The 22,574-nt window shown below is 38.4% G+C and overlaps 1 protein-coding gene across 4 annotated transcripts in view; it reads right to left on the reverse strand.

Moving 5' to 3' along the window:
* Nucleotides 1-219: 219 nt before the first annotated feature.
* Nucleotides 220-22,574, reverse strand: part of jakmip2 (janus kinase and microtubule interacting protein 2) — a 50,672-nt gene continuing 28,317 nt past the window's right edge. For 2 of the 4 annotated variants that reach the window (XM_052529579.1, XM_052529580.1), the window contains exons 7-22: nt 21,461-21,607; nt 19,391-19,447; nt 19,158-19,280; nt 18,804-18,932; nt 12,173-12,256; nt 10,285-10,347; nt 9,932-10,030; nt 8,580-8,681; nt 8,260-8,313; nt 8,064-8,129; nt 7,865-7,933; nt 7,103-7,180; nt 6,661-6,864; nt 4,644-4,709; nt 3,427-3,503; nt 2,850-2,987 (exon numbers count right to left, since the gene is read on the reverse strand). In XM_052529579.1, the coding sequence (XP_052385539.1) occupies nt 3,453-3,503; nt 4,644-4,709; nt 6,661-6,864; nt 7,103-7,180; nt 7,865-7,933; nt 8,064-8,129; nt 8,260-8,313; nt 8,580-8,681; nt 9,932-10,030; nt 10,285-10,347; nt 12,173-12,256; nt 18,804-18,932; nt 19,158-19,280; nt 19,391-19,447; nt 21,461-21,607 (1,392 nt within the window). In that variant the 3' untranslated portion in view covers nt 2,850-2,987; nt 3,427-3,452. Of the gene's footprint in view, nt 2,988-3,426; nt 3,504-4,643; nt 4,710-6,660; nt 6,865-7,102; nt 7,181-7,864; nt 7,934-8,063; nt 8,130-8,259; nt 8,314-8,579; nt 8,682-9,931; nt 10,031-10,284; nt 10,348-12,172; nt 12,257-18,803; nt 18,933-19,157; nt 19,281-19,390; nt 19,448-21,460; nt 21,608-22,574 lie in introns of all 4 variants that reach the window. The other 2 variants (XM_052529577.1, XM_052529578.1) reach the window with 1 other exon arrangement.

Raw genomic sequence — 22,574 nt, forward strand, 5'->3', positions numbered from 1 at the left:
CTGAGACGGGCAGTAACAACAGGTTCTGGAGGAACTGAGACACTCTGTAACAACAGGTTCTGGAGGAACTGAGACGTGCTGTAACAACAGGTTCTGGAGGAACTGAGACGTGCTGTAACAACAGGTTCTGGAGGAACTGAGACGTGCTGTAACAACAGGTTCTGGAAAAGTCAGTCACAACCACAAATGAGATTTGGAAATAAGATGTCACAAAAATACTGACACTTAAAACCGCAAGCCATGAACTTTTATTTTCATCATTATCCCTTTTTGTTTGTTTAATATACTTGAAAGAAGAGGAGGGGGTTAAATTCTCGTTGGAAGACATCAGGGTAAAGATATACAAATCAATGTCCTCGGTGAAAATAAATGTACAACATTACATAATCATACTAACTGATCAAAAACATAATCATTAAAAATAACTTACAAATTGATGGGGAAAGCGCATTTAAGGCAATCGCTAGTTGGCTGAGTTTGTTCCAAAATAGTGTCAATCATTCTCCCACAGTGTAATGTAAGAGAAGTGGGACATGTACAGATATGTAATGGGATGCTTTGGGTTCCTAGGCCGCTAAACAGGGCCGGGTGGGGGAGCTAGCGTGGGTGGGTGAGGGGTTAGACAGGGACATGTAGTTAATATTGCAAGACCAGGACATAGTCAGGGTGAAAGGAGAGAAGCAGAACCAGCAGGTAGACATTTCGTCAACTTTCTCCTTTTTCAGTTGGGTGATGGGGATGGTGGGTTAGTAAGGTTAGAACCAACCCCTGTGGTGCCCATGGTGCTGAAAGAGGTGTTAGTCAAATACAGTAGAGCAAAAAGGCATGTCATTGCTGAAAGAGGTACAGTATTCCTTTTCGTTTTACAGTATTCCTGATCGATTTGCTGAGAAGACAATGACCAGAATCAGCCAAAGCTGTTTAGGATGCAGGTAGGTAGCTGGGACGTAGTGTTTACTGTTCATTTAAAGGGAGTGGTAATCGTCATTCAGTATAAACCATGAAACTCCTGCTGGTAGGCTACAATTGACCATCTTGAAAGAGTACAAAAGAGAGGGAATGTGAAAGGAAAAAGAGTGGAGGAGAATATCGATATTCAAATTATTTTAAGTTCAGTACAATTGAGGAAGTGAAGTTCATTTGCAGCTGTCACCACAATAAACAGAGTGTTTCATACGTTGGAGTATTTAGAAACGGCTGAGTAGTTCTACTGTTCAAGCTGCAGAGGAGAAAGAGGTCATATTCACAGAAAGAAGAAAAGAGACTACAGAAATCATCAAGACACATGTACATATCAACAAATCTATATATTACACAGCCATATAGAGGGTCTTCTTTTTTCTCTGTGGAAATCTTGGTACATGGGGATCGACTGGGACTTTTGGTTTATTAAAAAAGGAAAGGAAGTAGAACCAGAGACCTAATTCCATTCTGTCTGCTGGTTTAAAAAATGACAGTTAAAGTCTACAAACAGAATCCTTGGTCTTCTGTTGAAAAGGATATCTGGTGGGTCCGTGTGTGAGCACATAGTGGATCCTCTCTCCCGTACTTCTCTATCTCTGCCATCACCTGAGCAGTTCCATGTCCTGTGCCTCCTGGTCACAGAACAGTCAGTCAATAACCATCAGATCAGTCAGTCACCATCAGAACAGTCAGTCCGTCCCCATCAGAACAGTCACCATCAGAACAGTCAGTCAGTCCCCATCAGAACAGTCACCATCAGAACAGTCAGTCAGTCCCCATCAGAACAGTCAGTCAGTCCCTATCAGAACAATTAGTCAGTCACCATCAGAACAGCCAGTCCGTCACCATCAGAACAGTCACCATCAGAACAGTCAGTCAGTCCGTCACCATCAGATCAGACAGTCACCATCAGATCAGTCATTCAGTCACCATCAGATAGTCAGTCACCACACTCACAGGCCCTGATCATGTCTCGTCACTCCTGTGAAGGGGTGCATTCACACATAAGAGCGTCCAATCAGGTTTATAAGAGAGAGAGGAGAGGGAGAGAGTTGGAAGGACTGTGGTCTGGTGAGGCCTGTTGATGTAGCCTACAGCAGTCTTTCCTGTCCTCTTCTGTGTGTAGTCTGGGGGTAGTCGGAGGGTACTCTGGGGGTAGTCAAGGAGGGTGGTCTGGGGGTACTCTGGGGGTAGTCTGGGGTAGTCGGGGGTACTCTGGAGGTAGGCTAGGGTAGTCGGGGGTACTCTGGGGGGTAGTCTGGGGTTAGTCTGGGGGGTACTCTGGGGGTAGTCTGGGGGTAGCCGGTATGTAGCCAGGGTGTAGTCTTGGATTAGATGGATGGTGTAGCGTTCCCCTGCATGGCAGAGATAAGATCTCCTAGACTTTGGTTTCCTTTGTCTTTAAAAGTGGGTTGATGTGTGTGTGTGCATGTGTGTGTGTGTGTGTGTGTGTTTCCAGTATGTTTGTATCAGCGTGTACAGTGTATATGACTGTTTACACGCGTGTGTGTGTGTGTGTGTGTGTGTGTGTGTGTGTGTGTGTGTGTGTGTGTGTGTGTGTGTGTGTGTGTGTGTGTGTGTGTGTGTGTGTGTGTGTGTGTGTGTGTGTTTCCAGTATGTTTGTATCAGCGTGTACAGTGTATATGACTGTTTACACGTGTGTGTGTGTGTGTGTGTGTGTGTGTGTGTGTGTGTGTGTGTGTGTGTGTGTGTGTGTGTGTGTGTGTGTGTGTGTGTGTGTGTGTATGTGTGTGTGTTTTCCGACTGAGGGTTCTGTTCCAGTTATCCCACTGAGTTGAGAGAAGTTCCATGGTCCAAGGATCAGTCCAGTGCAGTGCAGCATACATTATGTATATCCCCAGAGTGAGGTCCCAAATCAAACAGGTGTGAATTCCCAGCCATGTCCAACACACAACAGTTCCATATCCACTCACTGTTACAATATGAGTCACAAAGTCGACTCTCTTCTCCCCAAAATAAAACCCACTGCAGTCACAAACACAATCTCCAGGTTTCCACGCTGTCTGCAAACAGAGTAGAAAGAGACAACGATAGAAGAGTATGAGATCAATCCAACAATGGTTGTGTGTACATTACAGCATTATCCATACGGAGGACTAAGAAGCGGCCGAGCAGCCGGCAGACCAAACAAAGCTTTACATGCCAAGAACACAACGTCCCAGTCTGACAAAGGTTAGCACTAAATAATGCTCTTCTTCATAACTGTGAAGGAAAAATGGGTTGGCTTCAATGAAAAGGAAAAGTATTAGTTACATATAGCATGATTCCCTAAACAATGGAACTGCATGAATCACAACTGTGGAAAGACACGTTGGCTACACTACAAAGACGATCACAGGTCCTGATGGTCGCTAGGGAGATGAAGAACAACAGGGGAAACAGATGAGTGTAGAAAGGAAGATGAGAAAATTCTCTTGAGTTTATTGACCAGGCCAGACTCACCTCTGCTGCAGGAGATGTCACAGACATCAAGGCCAAAGGATAAAGGCAAGAGAAAAGAATAAGAACAGAAACAAAAACTACAGAGAGTGAGAGAGACAGCGAGAGAAAGAGAGAGAGAAAAAGAGAGAGCGAGAGAGAAAAAGAGAGAGCGAGAGAAAGAAAGAGACAGCGAGAGAAAAAGAGAGAGCGAGAGAGAAAAAGAGAGAGAAAAAGAGAGGAGAGAGTCAGAAAAACAGAAGACATGTTAGTTACAAGCAGAAACAGGATGCTTAAGAAACACTGTTCTACTAGGTGGGGAACTATCAATGAATCAATGAATTGAACTTGATTTAAATACAGAGAAATCTAGTCCTGATATGGCTAGCCTCTATGGTGTCAAACAGACCATAGCCATTACAGAACTACAGCAAAAAGCCATTCTGAGTCATGTACAACTTGGTTCATATACAACTTTTAATTTATATTGAACTTTTATTTAACTAGGCAAGTCAGTTAAGAACAAATTCTTATTTGCAATGACAGCCTGCCCCAGCCAAACCCTAACAACACTGCGCCAATTGTGCGCTTGTATGGGACTCCCAATCAGAGGCAGATGTGATACCTGGAATCGAACCAGAGTCTGTAGTGATGCCTTTAGCACTGAGAGACCACTGCACTACTCGGGAGCCACTCAGGACTTTAACTCTAACAGGGCCGAGGTCCTGACTATATGCGCTGACCTGACCAAACTGCACATCCCCCTCTGTATCGTGCAACAATGGAAGCAGAACTACTGGCCACGCCTCATTATGTTTGGTTCATTAACTAGTCAGTGATGTGGGGTTCAGTGGGACAAAGGTCTGCCTGATGCTTGACTGTAAGGATACTATAAGGAGAAGACAGACTGAATGTCAGTCAAGTGGTGTATGCACCAATTTGTAAGTCGCTCTGGATAAGAGCGTCTGCTAAATGACTTAAATGTAAATGTAAATGTAAGTGGAAAGCCTTAGGGATAACAACACATTATATTTAATCTTTTAACAGGCCCCTTCAGGTCACAGAAGCATCACAGGGGCTGAGTTCCTATTTCCTATATCGTGCACTACTTTTAACTAGGGTCCATAGGACTAGATAGGAAATAGGATGGCATTTGGGACACAGTCATAGTCAGTTTATAGCGAACAGGGAGGAGAGAGAAAAACCTGTGTGAGGGTAAATAACTCTGACGGCCATCTTACCTTCTCCTCCAGATCCTTAATTTGTCTCCTCTGAATGTCTGTCTTATCCTCCAGGTCTCGGATTCTCTGAAAACATTGTTGTTCCCTTAGTGAGTATATCCAATCTATTCAACAGTAACATTGCATGCTATAGCTGAATTAACTTTATGCCAAGCCAACACAAATATGCTCCATAAATCTATATTTTACATACACTTTTGAATCACTGCTGGAAATATAAATAAACTTTACAACAAACGTTAAGAAAACATATATGTATTGTACAGTCAGGTAAACATCAGTATTACAGTTTTGGTGTATCAAAATGATTTAGATAAATTTGGGGTTTCATTGGAGCATCTGCCTGTGGCATGGTTTATTGAAACATTAAATGCTTTCTGTAAAACCATGGGTGAGACAGGTATGCTGACAGCTCTGCCCTTGGAGTAGCCTGGTAAGGGGTTCAGCAGCTGCTTGTGTGTGAGAGGCTGCCACACGATGCTGCTATCCTCTGGAGTGGATCAGCCAGTGTAAACTGTAAATCAATGGAACATCGCCCTCTACAGTAGCATTTAGGAACTGCAGCAGCTGCATCATCTTTGTTCTACGTTACAGTAAATTACAATTCGGGTTGAACAATCTCTTGTTCATTCCAGAAAACATATGCTGTTCTGTTAAATGTTGTAACTGCTTAGAGTAACAATATAAAGTTGATGTCAGGTTTAAGTGTTGCATACTAAGTATTGAACTGATGTTAGGACTGAGGATCTGTGAAAGCTGTCTTCTGTTCTTTCTAGACATACTGTATTTTATTGATCCTTCTTTCATCAAAGTGGGTACAAGTGTGAATTCCTCATGTTAAGTGAATGGCATATGTTGACTCCTATGCAGGTGCATCAGGGTTCTACTGGTGTGACTGTCTGCATTGTCCTTGATTTAACCACCATAAAATTAGACATTAGAATACCTTGATTTAACCACCATAGAATTAGACATTAGAATACCTTGATTTAACCACCATAGAATTAGACATTAGAATACCTTGGTGTAACCACCATAAAATTAGACATTGGAATACCTTGGTGTAACCACCATAGAATTAGACATTAGAATACCTTGGTGTAACCGCCATAAAATTAGACATTAGAATACCTTGGTGTAACCACCATAGAATTAGACATTAGAATACCTTGGTGTAACCACCATAGAATTAGACATTAGAGTACCTTGGTGTAACCACCATAGAATTAGACATTAGAATACCTTGGTGTAACCACCATAGAATTAGACATTAGAATACCTTGGTGTAACCGCCATAAAATTAGACATTAGAATACCTTGGTGTAACCACCATAGAATTAGACATTAGAATACCTTGGTGTAACCACCATAGAATTAGACATTAGAGTACCTTGGTGTAACCACCATAGAATTAGACATTAGAATACCTTGGTGTAACCACCATAGAATTAGACATTAGAATACCTTGGTGTAACCACCATAGAATTAGACATTAGAATACCTTGGTGTAACCACCATAAAATTAGACATTAGAATACCTTGGTGTAACCACCATAAAATTAGACATTAGAATACCTTGGTGTAACCACCATAGAATTAGACATTAGAATACCTTGGTGTAACCACCATAGAATTAGACATTAGAATACCTTGGTGTAACCACCATAGAATTAGACATTAGAATACCTTGGTGTAACCAACAGGTATCGACCCTGGGTTGTCTGTGTGACTAAGACATGTGTCCACTAACACAAAGCTTCAGGTCTAAAGTCTCAGACAAGGCGACTCATAGAGAAAACATAGTTTCAGCTGCAATTCCATCAGACAGTCCTCATCTGTTGAGTCATGTCTCATGTTGAGTCATCAAAGGGAGTGTACTTATAATACATTTGAATGGATAATGGGTTTGATTTCCACTGGGGCCACCCATGAAAATGTACATGTATGAATACACTGTAAGTGACTTTGGACAAAAGCGTCAGCTGAATGGAATATATTGTGTGACTGTATATTGTACCTGATGGGCCTGGTGGAGCAGCTCCATCCTCTCAGCCAGAACCTGACAGTCGAACTCTCTGCTCTTCCTCAGCATCTGTCTGCGTAGCTTCTCCACAGACGTACGTAGCTCATCCTTCTGCATGTCACTCAGAGGCTCGCCGTACCCGATCACCTTGTCCTGCTGCAGCGCGTTGTAGAGAGTAGCCTCCAGCTCCTGGATTTGCTGTGTGTGGAGTTTGAGGGGCAGTTAGCCAAAGTGACGATAATATAATGTATGTAGATAGCCATCATCTACAAGTCGGTACTGGCTAGGGGAGAGGTGTATGCATTGCACACAACAATAGATGTTACACTTACAGTATGTTCAAAGTTCACTTGAAATGGAACACGTTTGTGGCCAATGAAAAAGCAATTGTGTATTTAAAGGCAGGAGGTTGAATGAGGGGGAATGCAACAGTTACCGTGTAGGCCTGATCCAGGGCTGACTTCCTGTAGTCCAGCTCCTCCTCCAGATAGCCTTTCTGCTTACAGAACATCTCCTGTGGGGGACAGTGCTCTCGGGTCAGTGTTTTGATCTCAATACTGTGACTGAAGAAGTCAGTACCATCCTCAACAGTTCCTAACATCACATCAACAGGTAGTGAGTGATACAGGTAGTGTTGTCTTTACACCTTATAGTCGTTTGAGCATCTCTTCCACACAAACATGATATATTACACAACATGTGTCAGGCTTGTAATACTGTAGGCAATATTCAGAGACACACTCGTCTGCTTCTGCGAGATAACAACATACAACAAACGTCCTGCTTATGTCACAGTTACAAACCTGGAATAGTGGAAACAGCCTCGGTGATATTGACAAGACTGGGAGGAAACCAGGAACACAGGAGAGTAAATATCTTGTGCACATACACTCTTCATTTACGTCATTGAGCAGAGGCTCTTATCCAGAGCGACATACAGAAGCAATTAGTGTCAAGTGCCTTGCCCAAGGGCACATCGGCAGATTTTTCACCTAGTTGGCTCGGGGATTCAAACCAGCGACCTTTCAGTTAGTTACTGGTCCAACTCTCTTAACCACTAGGCTACCTGCCGCCCATAAACCATATAAGCAGCAATATGACATTTTAATTCCATGAAACGCAGTAAAAACTACTCAAGTCAAGCCGAGCTAGCGTGATGTGACAGTGAGTGAGGGATGTGAATGGAGAAGGAACTCACCATCTCGAGTTCCAGGTCAATCATCTTCTGGTGCAGCGCTGCCTCTGTTCCCTCAATCTGTTGTATCCACTAGGGGGAGACAAATACAGCACAAAGCACAACAATGACTTTGATAAGTAACAATGCTATATGAATGGCTATGACATTGCTTACAAGTAACTTTGAACTAAGCAACAATATTTGTTTTGTATTGGCATACCTTTTCAGCAAGAGAGAGGACAGTGCTAGCTTGAATAATGGCCACTTGCTCCTCATTTCGCAAGTTCTGAATAAATAAAATAAAAATAAGGTAAAACAATCTTGATTTTTAATAATTTGGCAAAGAAGGAGTGATTGGATAACATTGGCAAAACATCAGTAACAACATATTATAGAGCCCATTCCAACAGACTTACCCCATTATCACCCAGAATGTCTAGGAGCTTGATCAGGTCAGGTACACAGACATCCTGGGAAAGGATTGAAATAAACAATAAGCATCCTATTTCGCCTGACATCGTTTAGCAGGAAGACAAAATATCACGTGTTGTAAAAAAAAAAGAAACAACTTTGCTGAGGAAAAATGTACTTGATACGATTGTGATGTGTTGTTGTCTCACCAAGCTATTTTAAGATGAAGGCACTAACTGTAAGTAGCTCTGGATAAGAGCGTCTGCTAAATGACAAAAATGTCAAATGTTACAACGCAATCAGATATTATTGAGATGGGTTATACCTTCACTCCTTCCTTCATACAGTAGATCTGTAGGGCGCTGACACCCTCGGAGAACGGATGCATGCGGAGATGATTAAACGGAGGGGACTTTCGCTCACGCTCCTACAGGAGGAAAATTACATTTAATCAGTTAAAAGCATTGGTTAAAAGGATGGAACCGACGAGGTGAAAAATCTGTTGATGTGCCCTTGAGCAAGGCACTTAACCCTAATTTGCTCCAGGGGTGCCATACTACTATGGCTGACCCTGTAAAACAACACATTTCCCTGCATATATCTGTTGTATGTGACAATAAAACATATATACTGTACCAGTTAAACGTTTGGACACCCCTACTCATTAAAGGGTTTTTCTTTATTTTGAAAAGAAGCAAACAAATGCTCAGCATATGTAGGAACTCCTTCAAGACTGTTGGAAAAGCATTCCTCATGAAGCTGTTATACAGAATGCTAGAGTGTGCAAAACTGTCATCAAGGCAAAGGGTGGCTACTTTGAAGAATCTCAAAAATAACATGATTTGAGTTGGTTAATACTTTTTTGGTTACTACATAATTCCATATGTGTTATTTCATAGTTTTGATGTCTTCACTATTATTTTACAATGTAGAAAATAGCTCAAATAAAGAAAAATCCTGGAATGAGTAGGTATGTCCACACTTTTGACTGGTACTGTATATATATTTTTATGATTAGACAAAGAAGACTGTGGAGGGATTCAGTGCAGGGATATTTTCTGTTGTTCTATTCTTTATCCAGTAGATGGAAGCATCATCCTTTTGGGGGCTTATTGCAGTATCTGCACTGCAGCACAGAATGCACAAAGCCCTGTGTTCTGAGCCTGTCTCATGGCCATGCAATTGATTAGCATGTTGGCAGAAGCAGCAAGCAGTGCCGGGCTGGGCTGTAGGTCTTGGGGCAGGAATTATCATGCTCCGCACGGCCAGGGCCTAGATGTGCTCGGAACAGAGAACATAGCCTGCCAAGTGTTTGTGTGTGTGTGTGTGTGTGTGTGTGTGTGTGTGTGTGTGCGTGCGTGCGTGCGTGCGTGCGTGCGTGCGTGCGTGCGTGCGTGTGTGTGTGTGTGTGTGTGTGTGTGTGTGTGTGTTGGGGCTGAGAAACACTGAGCTGAGAGACTGTAACACTGAATACAAAGGTTCCCTAAACAAGCCTGAAGTAAAGTGTTTAATGTGTCCCTCTCTGTTCTTGTCAATTTAGTAAAACATCTATTGATGGGAATATTACAAACCCATTATATATATTTATCTAGTCCACCACTGATCTTAGACAATTTTATTTAAGTAAACAGCTGTGATTCCATTCAAATGTACAGTATGCTTCATTAACCTGCCCACCTCTAGTTCCAGTATTCTGAATTCCAAGAGCTCATTCTGGTCCTTGGAGTCTTGCAGCTCCTGTTGCTGTCGACCACATTTTGCATCTAACTTCTCCACCTGCAGAAGACCAGATGTATAGCATGAAGGTCAGAGCCTGCCAGTTGCATGGACTTCCATACCTCTGCAATATCAAGTGGTGCATAGTGAATGTTCAGATCCAAAATGGCTACCATGCATCACCCTTCTCAGAAGTGGACATTAGTGGAGGGCGAGGTGAGTTGACTTTACTGCAGGAAGTAAAGTGCTTCCATGTGATGAATGGTGTAAATGCAACACTATTATAACATCAATGATATCATAGAAGGACAGACCTTTTCCAGCAGCTCCTGATTCCTCCTGAAGAACAGCTGTTTCTCCTCTACCCACTTGGAGTCCTGCCAGAAGAGAACCCAGTTTCAATGAGGGAAACATTGTCTTCTGTTACTTATAACCATGGAATTAGAGTGAGTGTACCAATGAGTTTACCAGTTTATTTATCTGGTTACAACGTACTGATGAGGCTTGTCTTATGAAATATCTAACATCTATATATAATAACAATATATTATAACATTATATAATGTATATATGCTCCCGTAGATCGATATCATACACTGAGTGTACAAAACATTAGGAACATCTTCCTAATATTACATTGCACCCCCACCCTTCCGCCCTCAGAACAGCCTCAATTCGTCAGGGCATGGACTATACAAGGTGTCAAAAGCCTTCCACAGGAATGCTGGTTCATGTTGAGTCTAATGCCTCCCACAGTTGTGTCAAGTTGGCTGAATGCCCTTTGGGTGGTGGACCATCCTTGGTACACACAGGAAACTGTGCAGCGTTGCAGTTCTTGACACAAACCGGTGCGCCTGGGACCTACTACCATACCCCATTCAAAGGCACTTAAATATTTTGTCTTGCCCATTCACCCCTGAATGGCACACATACACAGTCCATGTCTCAATTGTCTGAATGCTTAAAAATCCTTCTTTAACCTGTCTCCTCCCTTTCATCTTAAGAGTTAACAAGTGACATCAATAAGGGATTATAGCTTTCACCTGGATTCACCTGGTCAGTCTATGTAATGGAAAGAGCAGGTGTTCCTAACGTTTTGTACACTCAGTGTAGCTATCCCATTATGGATAGCATTTCAGTTTGTTAACTGATCTGACCAACAGTGTATGAAATACTAGCTTCGATCACAACCCTATTCAAAATTGTCATTCTGTGTTGTGGGGCAACCGAATCAATACCATTCATTGACATTTCCTCTTGATCACCAAGACGAATCACTACGAAACAGTCCAACACTCTTTTTTTCACAGCCCTGTTACATTTGGTACTCGTAGTAGGTAAATAATAAGGTCACGTACAGTTCAAGCCACCCATGCGACTGGGACATTGTGTATAGCCTTTCTCTATGTCGTAGGACCCATCCCAAATGGCAGCCATTTCCTTTTATAGTGTTCTACGCTGACCAAACAGAGCCCTGGACCCTGGTCCAGAGTAGTACACGATATAGGAAACAAGGGTTCCATTTGGGAAGCAGCCTATGTCTTGTGTTGGTCTGTATTGGGAATAATGTCATTGGTCTGTATTGGGGGTAATGTCATTGGTCTGTATTGGGGGTAATGTCATTGGTCTGTATTGGGAATAATGTCATTGGTCTGTATTGTGAGTAATGTCATTGGTCTGTATTGTGAGTAATGTCATTGGTCTGTATTGGGAGTAATGTCATTGGTCTGTATTGGGGGTAATGTCATTGGTCTGTATTGGGGGTAATGTCATTGGTCTGTATTGGGAGTAATGTCATTGGTCTGTATTGGGAGTAATGTCATTGGTCTGTATTGGGGGTAATGTCATTGGTCTGTATTGGGGGTAATGTCATTGGTCTGTATTGGGGGTAATGTCATTGGTCTGTATTGGGGGTAATGTCATTGGTCTGTATTGGGGGTAATGTCATTGGTCTGTATTGGGAGTAATGTCATTGGTCTGTATTGGAAGTAATGTCATTGGTCTGTATTGGAAGTAATGTCATTGGTCTGTATTGGAAGTAATGTCATTGGTCTTTATTTGAAGTAATGTCATTGGTCTGTATTGGAAGTAATGTCATTGGTCTGTATTGGGAGTAATGTCATTGGTCTGTATTGGGAGTAATGTCATTGGTCTGTATGGGGAGTAATGTCATTGGTCTGTATTGGGGGTAATGTTATTTACCTGTCCTTTGTGGGCGAGCTCCTTCTCCAGGTCTTCTATCTTGGCCTTGTACCTGAGAATGTCTGCATGTAGCTGCTCCTGAGCCTGGGACACACAACATTATTCACATTAACATCATCCACTGGATACAGCTGAATGTGACTGGTTGGTGTTGTTTTAGAATGCATGAGCAGTGCTGTAGTTGTACTGGGGTATATGTTCTTAATATTTTGTACACTTAGTCTAGAATGCATATGCAGTCTTATCAGCATTTTACTGAATACAGAAACCAATCTGGCATGACCCCATCCCTATTGTCGCAGAGGATGGCCAAATGTAATCTTATGTGGGTGATATTTTACTGGACATTAAAGCCACTGTACACCCCAGCTCATTTTTAATTGTCTTTGTTTTGTTGATGAAACGGAGGAGAGGAGCATCCAGCATCGTGGTAAAATAATCATCTGCAGTAGATAGTCTGCTGTTCTGGCGCTCGAGGGGAAAACGGTGTTCGCTGTTTGAAGTACGTACTTTGTTGTTGTAATATCACAACCGGACGAGGCAGTTTCACCAAGACCACATTCCAGCTTTAATGGCACTCATATTTAACTGAATATTAATGGCAGTGATATTTAACTGAAAATTAATGGCAGTGATATTTATGTAAAAAATATCATTTAATTTAGCCTTTATTTAACTAGGCAAGTTAGTTAAGAACATCAATGGCAGTGATATTTAAGGTAACATTAATAGCAGTGATATTTAAGGTAACATTAATGGCAGTGATATTTAAGTTAACATTAATGGCAGTGATATTTAAGGTAACATTAATGGCAGTGATATTTAAGTTAACATTAATAGCAGTGATATTTAAGGTAACATTAATAGCAGTGATATTTAAGTTAACATTAATAGCAGTGATATTTAAGGTAACATTAATAGCAGTGATATTTAAGATAACATTAATGGCAGTGATATTTAAGTTAACATTAATGGCAGTGATATTTAAGGTAACATTAATAGCAGTGATATTTAAGTTAACATTAATGGCAGTGATATTTAACTTAACATTAATGGCAGTGATATTTAAGTTAACATTAATGGCAGTGATATTTAAGGTAACATTAATGGCAGTGATATTTAAGTTAACATTAATGGCAGTGATATTTAAGGTAACATTAATGGCAGTGATATTTAAGTTAACATTAATAGCAGTGATATTTAAGGTAACATTAATAGCAGTGATATTTAAGTTAACATTAATAGCAGTGATATTTAAGGTAACATTAATAGCAGTGATATTTAAGTTAACATTAATAGCAGTGATATTTAAGGTAACATTAATAGCAGTGATATTTAAGTTAACATTAATAGCAGTGATATTTAAGGTAACATTAATAGCAGTGATATTTAAGTTAACATTAATGGCAGTGATATTTAAGTTAACATTAATGGCAGTGATATTTAAGTTAACATTAATAGCAGTGATATTTAAGGTAACATTAATAGCAGTGATATTTAAGTTAACATTAATAGCAGTGATATTTAAGGTAACATTAATAGCAGTGATATTTAAGTTAACATTAATAGCAGTGATATTTAAGGTAACATTAATAGCAGTGATATTTAAGTTAACATTAATAGCAGTGATATTTAAGGTAACATTAATAGCAGTGATATTTAAGTTAACATTAATAGCAGTGATATTTAGTTAACATTAATGGCAGTGATATTTAAGGTAACATTAATAGCAGTGATATTTAAGTTAACATTAATAGCAGTGATATTTAAGGTAACATTAATAGCAGTGATATTTAAGTTAACATTAATAGCAGTGATATTTAAGGTAACATTAATAGCAGTGATATTTAAGTTAACATTAATAGCAGTGATATTTAAGGTAACATTAATAGCAGTGATATTTAAGTTAACATTAATAGCAGTGATATTTAAGGTAACATTAATAGCAGTGATATTTAAGTTAACATTAATAGCAGTGATATTTAAGGTAACATTAATAGCAGTGATATTTAAGGTAACATTAATAGCAGTGATATTTAAGTTAACATTAATGGCAGTGATATTTAAGTTAACATTAATGGCAGTGATATTTAAGATAACATTAATGGCAGTGATATTTAAGTTAACATTAATGGCAGTGATATTTAAGGTAACATTAATAGCAGTGATATTTAAGTTAACATTAATGGCAGTGATATTTAAGGTAACATTAATGGCAGTGATATTTAAGTTAACATTAATGGCAGTGATATTTAAGGTAACATTAATGGCAGTGATATTTAAGTTAACATTAATGGCAGTGATATTTAAGGTAACATTAATGGCAGTGATATTTAAGTTAACATTAATAGCAGTGATATTTAAGGTAACATTAATAGCAGTGATATTTAAGTTAACATTAATAGCAGTGATATTTAAGGTAACATTAATAGCAGTGATATTTAAGTTAACATTAATAGCAGTGATATTTAAGGTAACATTAATAGCAGTGATATTTAAGTTAACATTAATAGCAGTGATATTTAAGGTAACATTAATAGCAGTGATATTTAAGTTAACATTAATGGCAGTGATATTTAAGTTAACATTAATGGAAGTGATATTTAAGTTAACATTAATAGCAGTGATATTTAAGATAACATTAATGGCAGTGATATTTAAGTTAACATTAATGGCAGTGATATTTAAGGTAACATTAATAGCAGTGATATTTAAGTTAACATTAATGGCAGTGATATTTAAGGTAACATTAATAGCAGTGATATTTAAGTTAACATTAATAGCAGTGATATTTAAGGTAACATTAATAGCAGTGATATTTAAGTTAACATTAATAGCAGTGATATTTAAGGTAACATTAATAGCAGTGATATTTAAGTTAACATTAATAGCAGTGATATTTAAGGTAACATTAATAGCAGTGATATTTAAGGTAACATTAATAGCAGTGATATTTAAGTTAACATTAATAGCAGTGATATTTAAGGTAACATTAATAGCAGTGATATTTAAGTTAACATTAATGGCAGTGATATTTAAGTTAACATTAATGGAAGAGATATTTAAGTTAACATTAATAGCAGTGATATTTAAGATAACATTAATGGCAGTGATATTTAAGTTAACATTAATGGCAGTGATATTTAAGGTAACATTAATAGCAGTGATATTTAAGTTAACATTAATGGCAGTGATATTTAACTTAACATTAATGGCAGTGATATTTAAGTTAACATTAATGGCAGTGATATTTAAGGTAACATTAATGGCAGTGATATTTAAGTTAACATTAATGGCAGTGATATTTAAGGTAACATTAATGGCAGTGATATTTAAGTTAACATTAATGGCAGTGATATTTAAGGTAACATTAATGGCAGTGATATTTAAGTTAACATTAATGGCAGTGATATTTAAGGTAACATTAATGGCAGTGATATTTAAGTTAACATTAATAGCAGTGATATTTAAGGTAACATTAATAGCAGTGATATTTAAGTTAACATTAATAGCAGTGATATTTAAGGTAACATTAATAGCAGTGATATTTAAGTTAACATTAATAGCAGTGATATTTAAGGTAACATTAATAGCAGTGATATTTAAGATAACATTAATGGCAGTGATATTTAAGTTAACATTAATGGCAGTGATATTTAAGGTAACATTAATAGCAGTGATATTTAAGTTAACATTAATGGCAGTGATATTTAACTTAACATTAATGGCAGTGATATTTAAGTTAACATTAATGGCAGTGATATTTAAGGTAACATTAATGGCAGTGATATTTAAGTTAACATTAATGGCAGTGATATTTAAGGTAACATTAATGGCAGTGATATTTAATTTAACATTAATAGCAGTGATATTTAAGGTAACATTAATAGCAGTGATATTTAAGTTAACATTAATAGCAGTGATATTTAAGGTAACATTAATAGCAGTGATATTTAAGTTAACATTAATAGCAGTGATATTTAAGGTAACATTAATAGCAGTGATATTTAAGGTAACATTAATAGCAGTGATATTTAAGTTAACATTAATAGCAGTGATATTTAAGGTAACATTAATAGCAGTGATATTTAAGATAACATTAATGGCAGTGATATTTAAGTTAACATTAATGGCAGTGATATTTAAGGTAACATTAATAGCAGTGATATTTAAGTTAACATTAATGGCAGTGATATTTAACTTAACATTAATGGCAGTGATATTTAAGTTAACATTAATGGCAGTGATATTTAAGGTAACATTAATGGCAGTGATATTTAAGTTAACATTAATGGCAGTGATATTTAAGGTAACATTAATGGCAGTGATATTTAAGTTAACATTAATAGCAGTGATATTTAAGGTAACATTAATAGCAGTGATATTTAAGTTAACATTAATAGCAGTGATATTTAAGGTAACATTAATAGCAGTGATATTTAAGTTAACATTAATAGCAGTGATATTTAAGGTAACATTAATAGCAGTGATATTTAAGTTAACATTAATAGCAGTGATATTTAAGGTAACATTAATAGCAGTGATATTTAAGTTAACATTAATGGCAGTGATATTTAAGTTAACATTAATGGCAGTGATATTTAAGGTAACATTAATGGCAGTGATATTTAAGTTAACATTAATAGCAGTGATATTTAAGGTAACATTAATAGCAGTGATATTTAAGTTAACATTAATAGCAGTGATATTTAAGGTAACATTAATGGCAGTGATATTTAAGTTAACATTAATGGCAGTGATATTTAAGGTAACATTAATGGCAGTGATATTTAAGTTAACATTAATAGCAGTGATATTTAAGGTAACATTAATAGCAGTGATATTTAAGTTAACATTAATAGCAGTGATATTTAAGGTAACATTAATAGCAGTGATATTTAAGTTAACATTAATAGCAGTGATATTTAAGGTAACATTAATAGCAGTGATATTTAAGTTAACATTAATAGCAGTGATATTTAAGGTAACATTAATAGCAGTGATATTTAAGTTAACATTAATGGCAGTGATATTTAAGTTAACATTAATGGAAGAGATATTTAAGTTAACATTAATAGCAGTGATATTTAAGATAACATTAATGGCAGTGATATTTAAGTTAACATTAATGGCAGTGATATTTAAGGTAACATTAATAGCAGTGATATTTAAGTTAACATTAATGGCAGTGATATTTAAGGTAACATTAATAGCAGTGATATTTAAGTTAACATTAATAGCAGTGATATTTAAGGTAACATTAATAGCAGTGATATTTAAGTTAACATTAATAGCAGTGATATTTAAGGTAACATTAATAGCAGTGATATTTAAGTTAACATTAATAGCAGTGATATTTAAGGTAACATTAATAGCAGTGATATTTAAGTTAACATTAATAGCAGTGATATTTAAGGTAACATTAATAGCAGTGATATTTAAGTTAACATTAATAGCAGTGATATTTAAGGTAACATTAATAGCAGTGATATTTAAGTTAACATTAATGGCAGTGATATTTAAGTTAACATTAATGGAAGAGATATTTAAGTTAACATTAATAGCAGTGATATTTAAGATAACATTAATGGCAGTGATATTTAAGTTAACATTAATGGCAGTGATATTTAAGGTAACATTAATAGCAGTGATATTTAAGTTAACATTAATGGCAGTGATATTTAACTTAACATTAATGGCAGTGATATTTAAGTTAACATTAATGGCAGTGATATTTAAGGTAACATTAATGGCAGTGATATTTAAGTTAACATTAATGGCAGTGATATTTAAGGTAACATTAATGGCAGTGATATTTAAGTTAACATTAATAGCAGTGATATTTAAGGTAACATTAATAGCAGTGATATTTAAGTTAACATTAATAGCAGTGATATTTAAGGTAACATTAATAGCAGTGATATTTAAGTTAACATTAATAGCAGTGATATTTAAGGTAACATTAATAGCAGTGATATTTAAGTTAACATTAATAGCAGTGATATTTAAGGTAACATTAATAGCAGTGATATTTAAGTTAACATTAATGGCAGTGATATTTAAGTTAACATTAATGGAAGAGATATTTAAGTTAACATTAATAGCAGTGATATTTAAGATAACATTAATGGCAGTGATATTTAAGTTAACATTAATGGCAGTGATATTTAAGGTAACATTAATAGCAGTGATATTTAAGTTAACATTAATGGCAGTGATATTTAACTTAACATTAATGGCAGTGATATTTAAGTTAACATTAATGGCAGTGATATTTAAGGTAACATTAATGGCAGTGATATTTAAGTTAACATTAATGGCAGTGATATTTAAGTTAACATTAATGGCAGTGATATTTAAGGTAACATTAATGGCAGTGATATTTAAGGTAACATTAATGGCAGTGATATTTAAGGTAACATTAATGGCAGTGATATTTAAGTTAACATTAATGGCAGTGATATTTAAGGTAACATTAATAACAGTGATATTTAAGTTAACATTAATGGCAGTGATATTTAAGGTAACATTAATAACAGTGATATTTAAGTTAACATTAATGGCAGTGATATTTAAGGTAACATTAATGGCAGTGATATTTAAGGTACCATTAATGGCAGTGGCACTGTACCTTAGCTTCTATCTCAGCGTCCAGAAGGCCCCCTTGATGTTCCTGCAGCAGGGCGTATGCCCTCTGTAAGGCCTGGTACTCTCTGGTCAGCTGCCTGAAGCGCAGCTCCGACTCCTCATTGACCAGTCCCTGTGACCATGAACAGACCCCAGGGTTAGAGAGAAGACATTGGGAGGAAAGCCAGGAAGTGTCACACCTGCTCCCATAGAGAGATTAGAAACACATTGGTTCAGGAAAAGTAGATGCTGATGTGCTGCTGGTGCTTGTGCAAAGGTTATTGATCACTTATCATAAATAAAGTTCCTTCCCCACCCAGGGACTGTGTCGATTGCCTGTGACGTGAACAGGTCTCACCTCATCCAGGTCTTCATCAGGAGTGGCTGGAGTGCGGTCCATGCGAAACGAAGCCACGGAGGACGTCTCTGAGTCCATGGATTCCTCATCGTATCCAAAGAAGGTGTCCACTACAATGTGTCTCTGTGTAGAGAGATCACAGGATTGTGGGGAAAAATATATTTCCCAAGGCAGATGAATGTATTATTGTACTGATATTTTTATTGTGTTGTCATGGGAAGAAAAAACTCTACCTTTATTGGTCTGTTGCTTCGTTTATGCCTCTTCTTCCGCAATAGTTTTTCCCTATCCTGAAACATATCAGGCATGTCAGAACAGTTAGAGCTATCCAGGAATCCTTGGGACCTCCCTACCATAAACCCGAGCCTTAACCCCTACCCTAAACCTAACTCTAACTATTCCCCTTACCTAAACTTAACCCTAACCTTAACCCTTGCCTTTCTAAATGTAAACTTCAATGGGGTGACGTCAGAGTGTCCCAAGGACACCATTTAGACTTTTCCATTTAAGAACTACCAACAAACAAACATACAACTTCAGCAACCATGGATACATTTCCTAAGATCAGCCGATTGTACCTGTCAAAGAGCAAAAGAGTCAGATAGTGTGTGTCTACAAGTTCTCCAGATAGTGTGTGTCCACCAGTTCTCCAGATAGTGTGTGTCCACCAGTTCTCCAGATAGTGTGTGTCCACCAGTTCTCCAGATACTGTGTGTCAACCAGTTCTCCAGATACTGTGTGTCCACCAGTTCTCCAGATACTGTGTGTCAACCAGTTCTCCAGATACTGTGTGTCCACCAGTTCTCCAGATAGTGTGTGTCCACCAGTTCTCCAGCTACTGTGTGTCCACCAGTTCTCCAGATAGTGTGTGTCCACCAGTTCTCCAGATACTGTGTGTCCACCAGTTCTCCAGATAATGTGTGTCCACAAGTTCTCCAGCTACTGTGTGTCCACCAGTTCTCCAGATACTGTGTGTCCACCAGTTCTCCAGATAGTGTGTGTCCACCAGTTCTCCAGATACTGTGTGTCCACCAGTTCTCCAGATAGTGTGTGTCCACCAGTTCTCCAGATACTGTGTGTCCACCAGTTCTCCAGATACTGTGTGTCCACCAGTTCTCCAGATACTGTGTGTCCACCAGTTCTCCAGATACTGTGTGTCCACCAGTTCTCCAGATACTGTGTGTCCACCAGTTCTCCAGATACTGTGTGTCAACCAGTTCTCCAGATACTGTGTGTCCACCAGTTCTCCAGATACTGTGTGTCCACCAGTTCTCCAGATACTGTGTGTCCACCAGTTCTCCAGCTACTGTGTGTCAACCAGTTCTCCAGATACTGTGTGTCCACCAGTTCTCCAGATACTGTGTGTCCACCAGTTCTCCAGATACTGTGTGTCCACAAGTTCTCCAGATACTGTGTGTCCACAAGTTCTCCAGATACTGTGTGTCCACCAGTTCTTCAGATACTGTGTGTCCACCAGTTCTCCAGCTACTGTGTGTCAACCAGTTCTCCAGCTACTGTGTGTCAACCAGTTCTCCAGATACTGTGTGTCAACCAGTTCTCCAGCTACTGTGTGTCCACCAGTTCTCCAGATACTGTGTGTCCACCAGTTCTCCAGCTACTGTGTGTCAACCAGTTCTCCAGATACTGTGTCCACCAGTTCTCTTTCTTTCTTTCTCTCTCTCTCTCTCTCTCGGAGGGCCTGAGCCCTAGGACTATGCTTCAGGACTACCTGGCATGATGACTCCTTGCTGTCCCCAGTCCACCTGGCCGTGCTGCTGCTCCAGTTTCAACTGTTCTGCCTGCGGCTATGGAACCCTGACCTGTTCACCGGACGTGCTACCTGTCCCATACCTGCTGTTTTCAACTCTCTAGAGACAGCAGGAGCGGTAGAGATACTCTCAATGATTGGCTATGAAAAGCCAACTGACATTTACTCGTCAGGTGCTGACCTGTTGCAACCTCGACAACTACTGTGATTATTATTATTTGACCATGCTGGTCATTTATGAACATTTGAACATCTTGGCCATGTTCTGTTATAATCTCCACCCGGCACAGCCAGAAGAGGACTGGCCACCCCTCATTGCCTGGTTCCTCTTTAGGTTTATTCCTAGGTTTTGGCCTTTCTAGGGAGTTTTTCCTAGCCACCGTGATTCTACACCTGCATTGCTTGCTGTTTGGGGTTTTAGGCTGGGTTTCTGTACAGCACTTTGATGTAAGAAGGGCTATATAAATACATTTTATTTTATTTGATTAAAAAATATATACATTGGGGAATTCAAACTTGTAAAAGTAGAACTCACTCTTGTCAGCTCGTCGATCATGCTTTGTTGCTCCAGCACCTGCAGCTTGAGGAACTCAATCTCCTGGTCATCATGCGCCTGGTCCAGATCATTCAGAGACTTACAGTTGGCTTTCTTCAGTGGCAGGTGGGAGCTGATCTTCTCCTTCTACAGAAACAGAAAATACCTTTATGAGTGGAGCGAGTTGTAGTTTAGTTAAACAACCCTCCATATTGCTCAGTATGGGCTCGTAATTAGTCAAGTAGATTTGTGGTGGTTGTTAGGGCACTGAGGCCAAAGCTGCAAGATCATGGATTTCTAAATCCACAAGACTAATGCAGACTGTACTTTGATAAGGACTGTAATCATAGCTCATGTGTTGCAGACAGTCTTCATAAGCACTGAGCTATTGTGGCATGCTTGTATTCTTATTATTATTATTGTCATTTACAAAATAGCCCCCAACACTCTACTTGGCAAACTGGATGTAGTCTATCACAGTGCCATCTGTTTTGTCACCAAAGCCCCATATACGACCCACCACTGCGACCTGTATGCACTCGTTGGCTAGCCCTCGCTACATATCTGTCGCCAAACCCACTGGCTCCAGGTCATCTATAAGTCCTTGCTAGGTAAAGCTCCATCTTATCTCAGCTCACTGGTCACAATAGAAACACCCACCTATAGCACACGCTCCAGCAGGTATATTGCACTGGTCATCCCCAAAGCCAACACTTACTTTCCTTCCAGTTCTCTGCTGCCAGTGACTGGAACTAATTGCAAAAATCGCTGAAGCTGGAGTCTTATATCTCACTCTCTAGTTTTAAGCATCAGCTGTCAGAACAGCTTACCGATCACTGTACCTGTACACAGACAATCTGTAAATAGCACACCCAACTACCTCATCCCCATATTATTACTTACCCTCTTGCTCTTTTGCACCCCAGTATCTCTACTTGCACATCATCATCTGCACATCTATCACTCCAGTTTTAATGCTAAATTGTAATTATTTTAGCCTCTAGGGCCTATTTATTGCCTACCTCCCTACTCTTCTACATTTGCACACACTGTACAAACATTTTCTATTTACCTTTTCTTTTGTTTTATTGACTGTACGTTTGTTTGTGTAACT

This window comes from Oncorhynchus keta, chromosome 11, assembly GCF_023373465.1.
Source record: "Oncorhynchus keta strain PuntledgeMale-10-30-2019 chromosome 11, Oket_V2, whole genome shotgun sequence".
Taxonomy (NCBI): domain Eukaryota; kingdom Metazoa; phylum Chordata; class Actinopteri; order Salmoniformes; family Salmonidae; genus Oncorhynchus; species Oncorhynchus keta.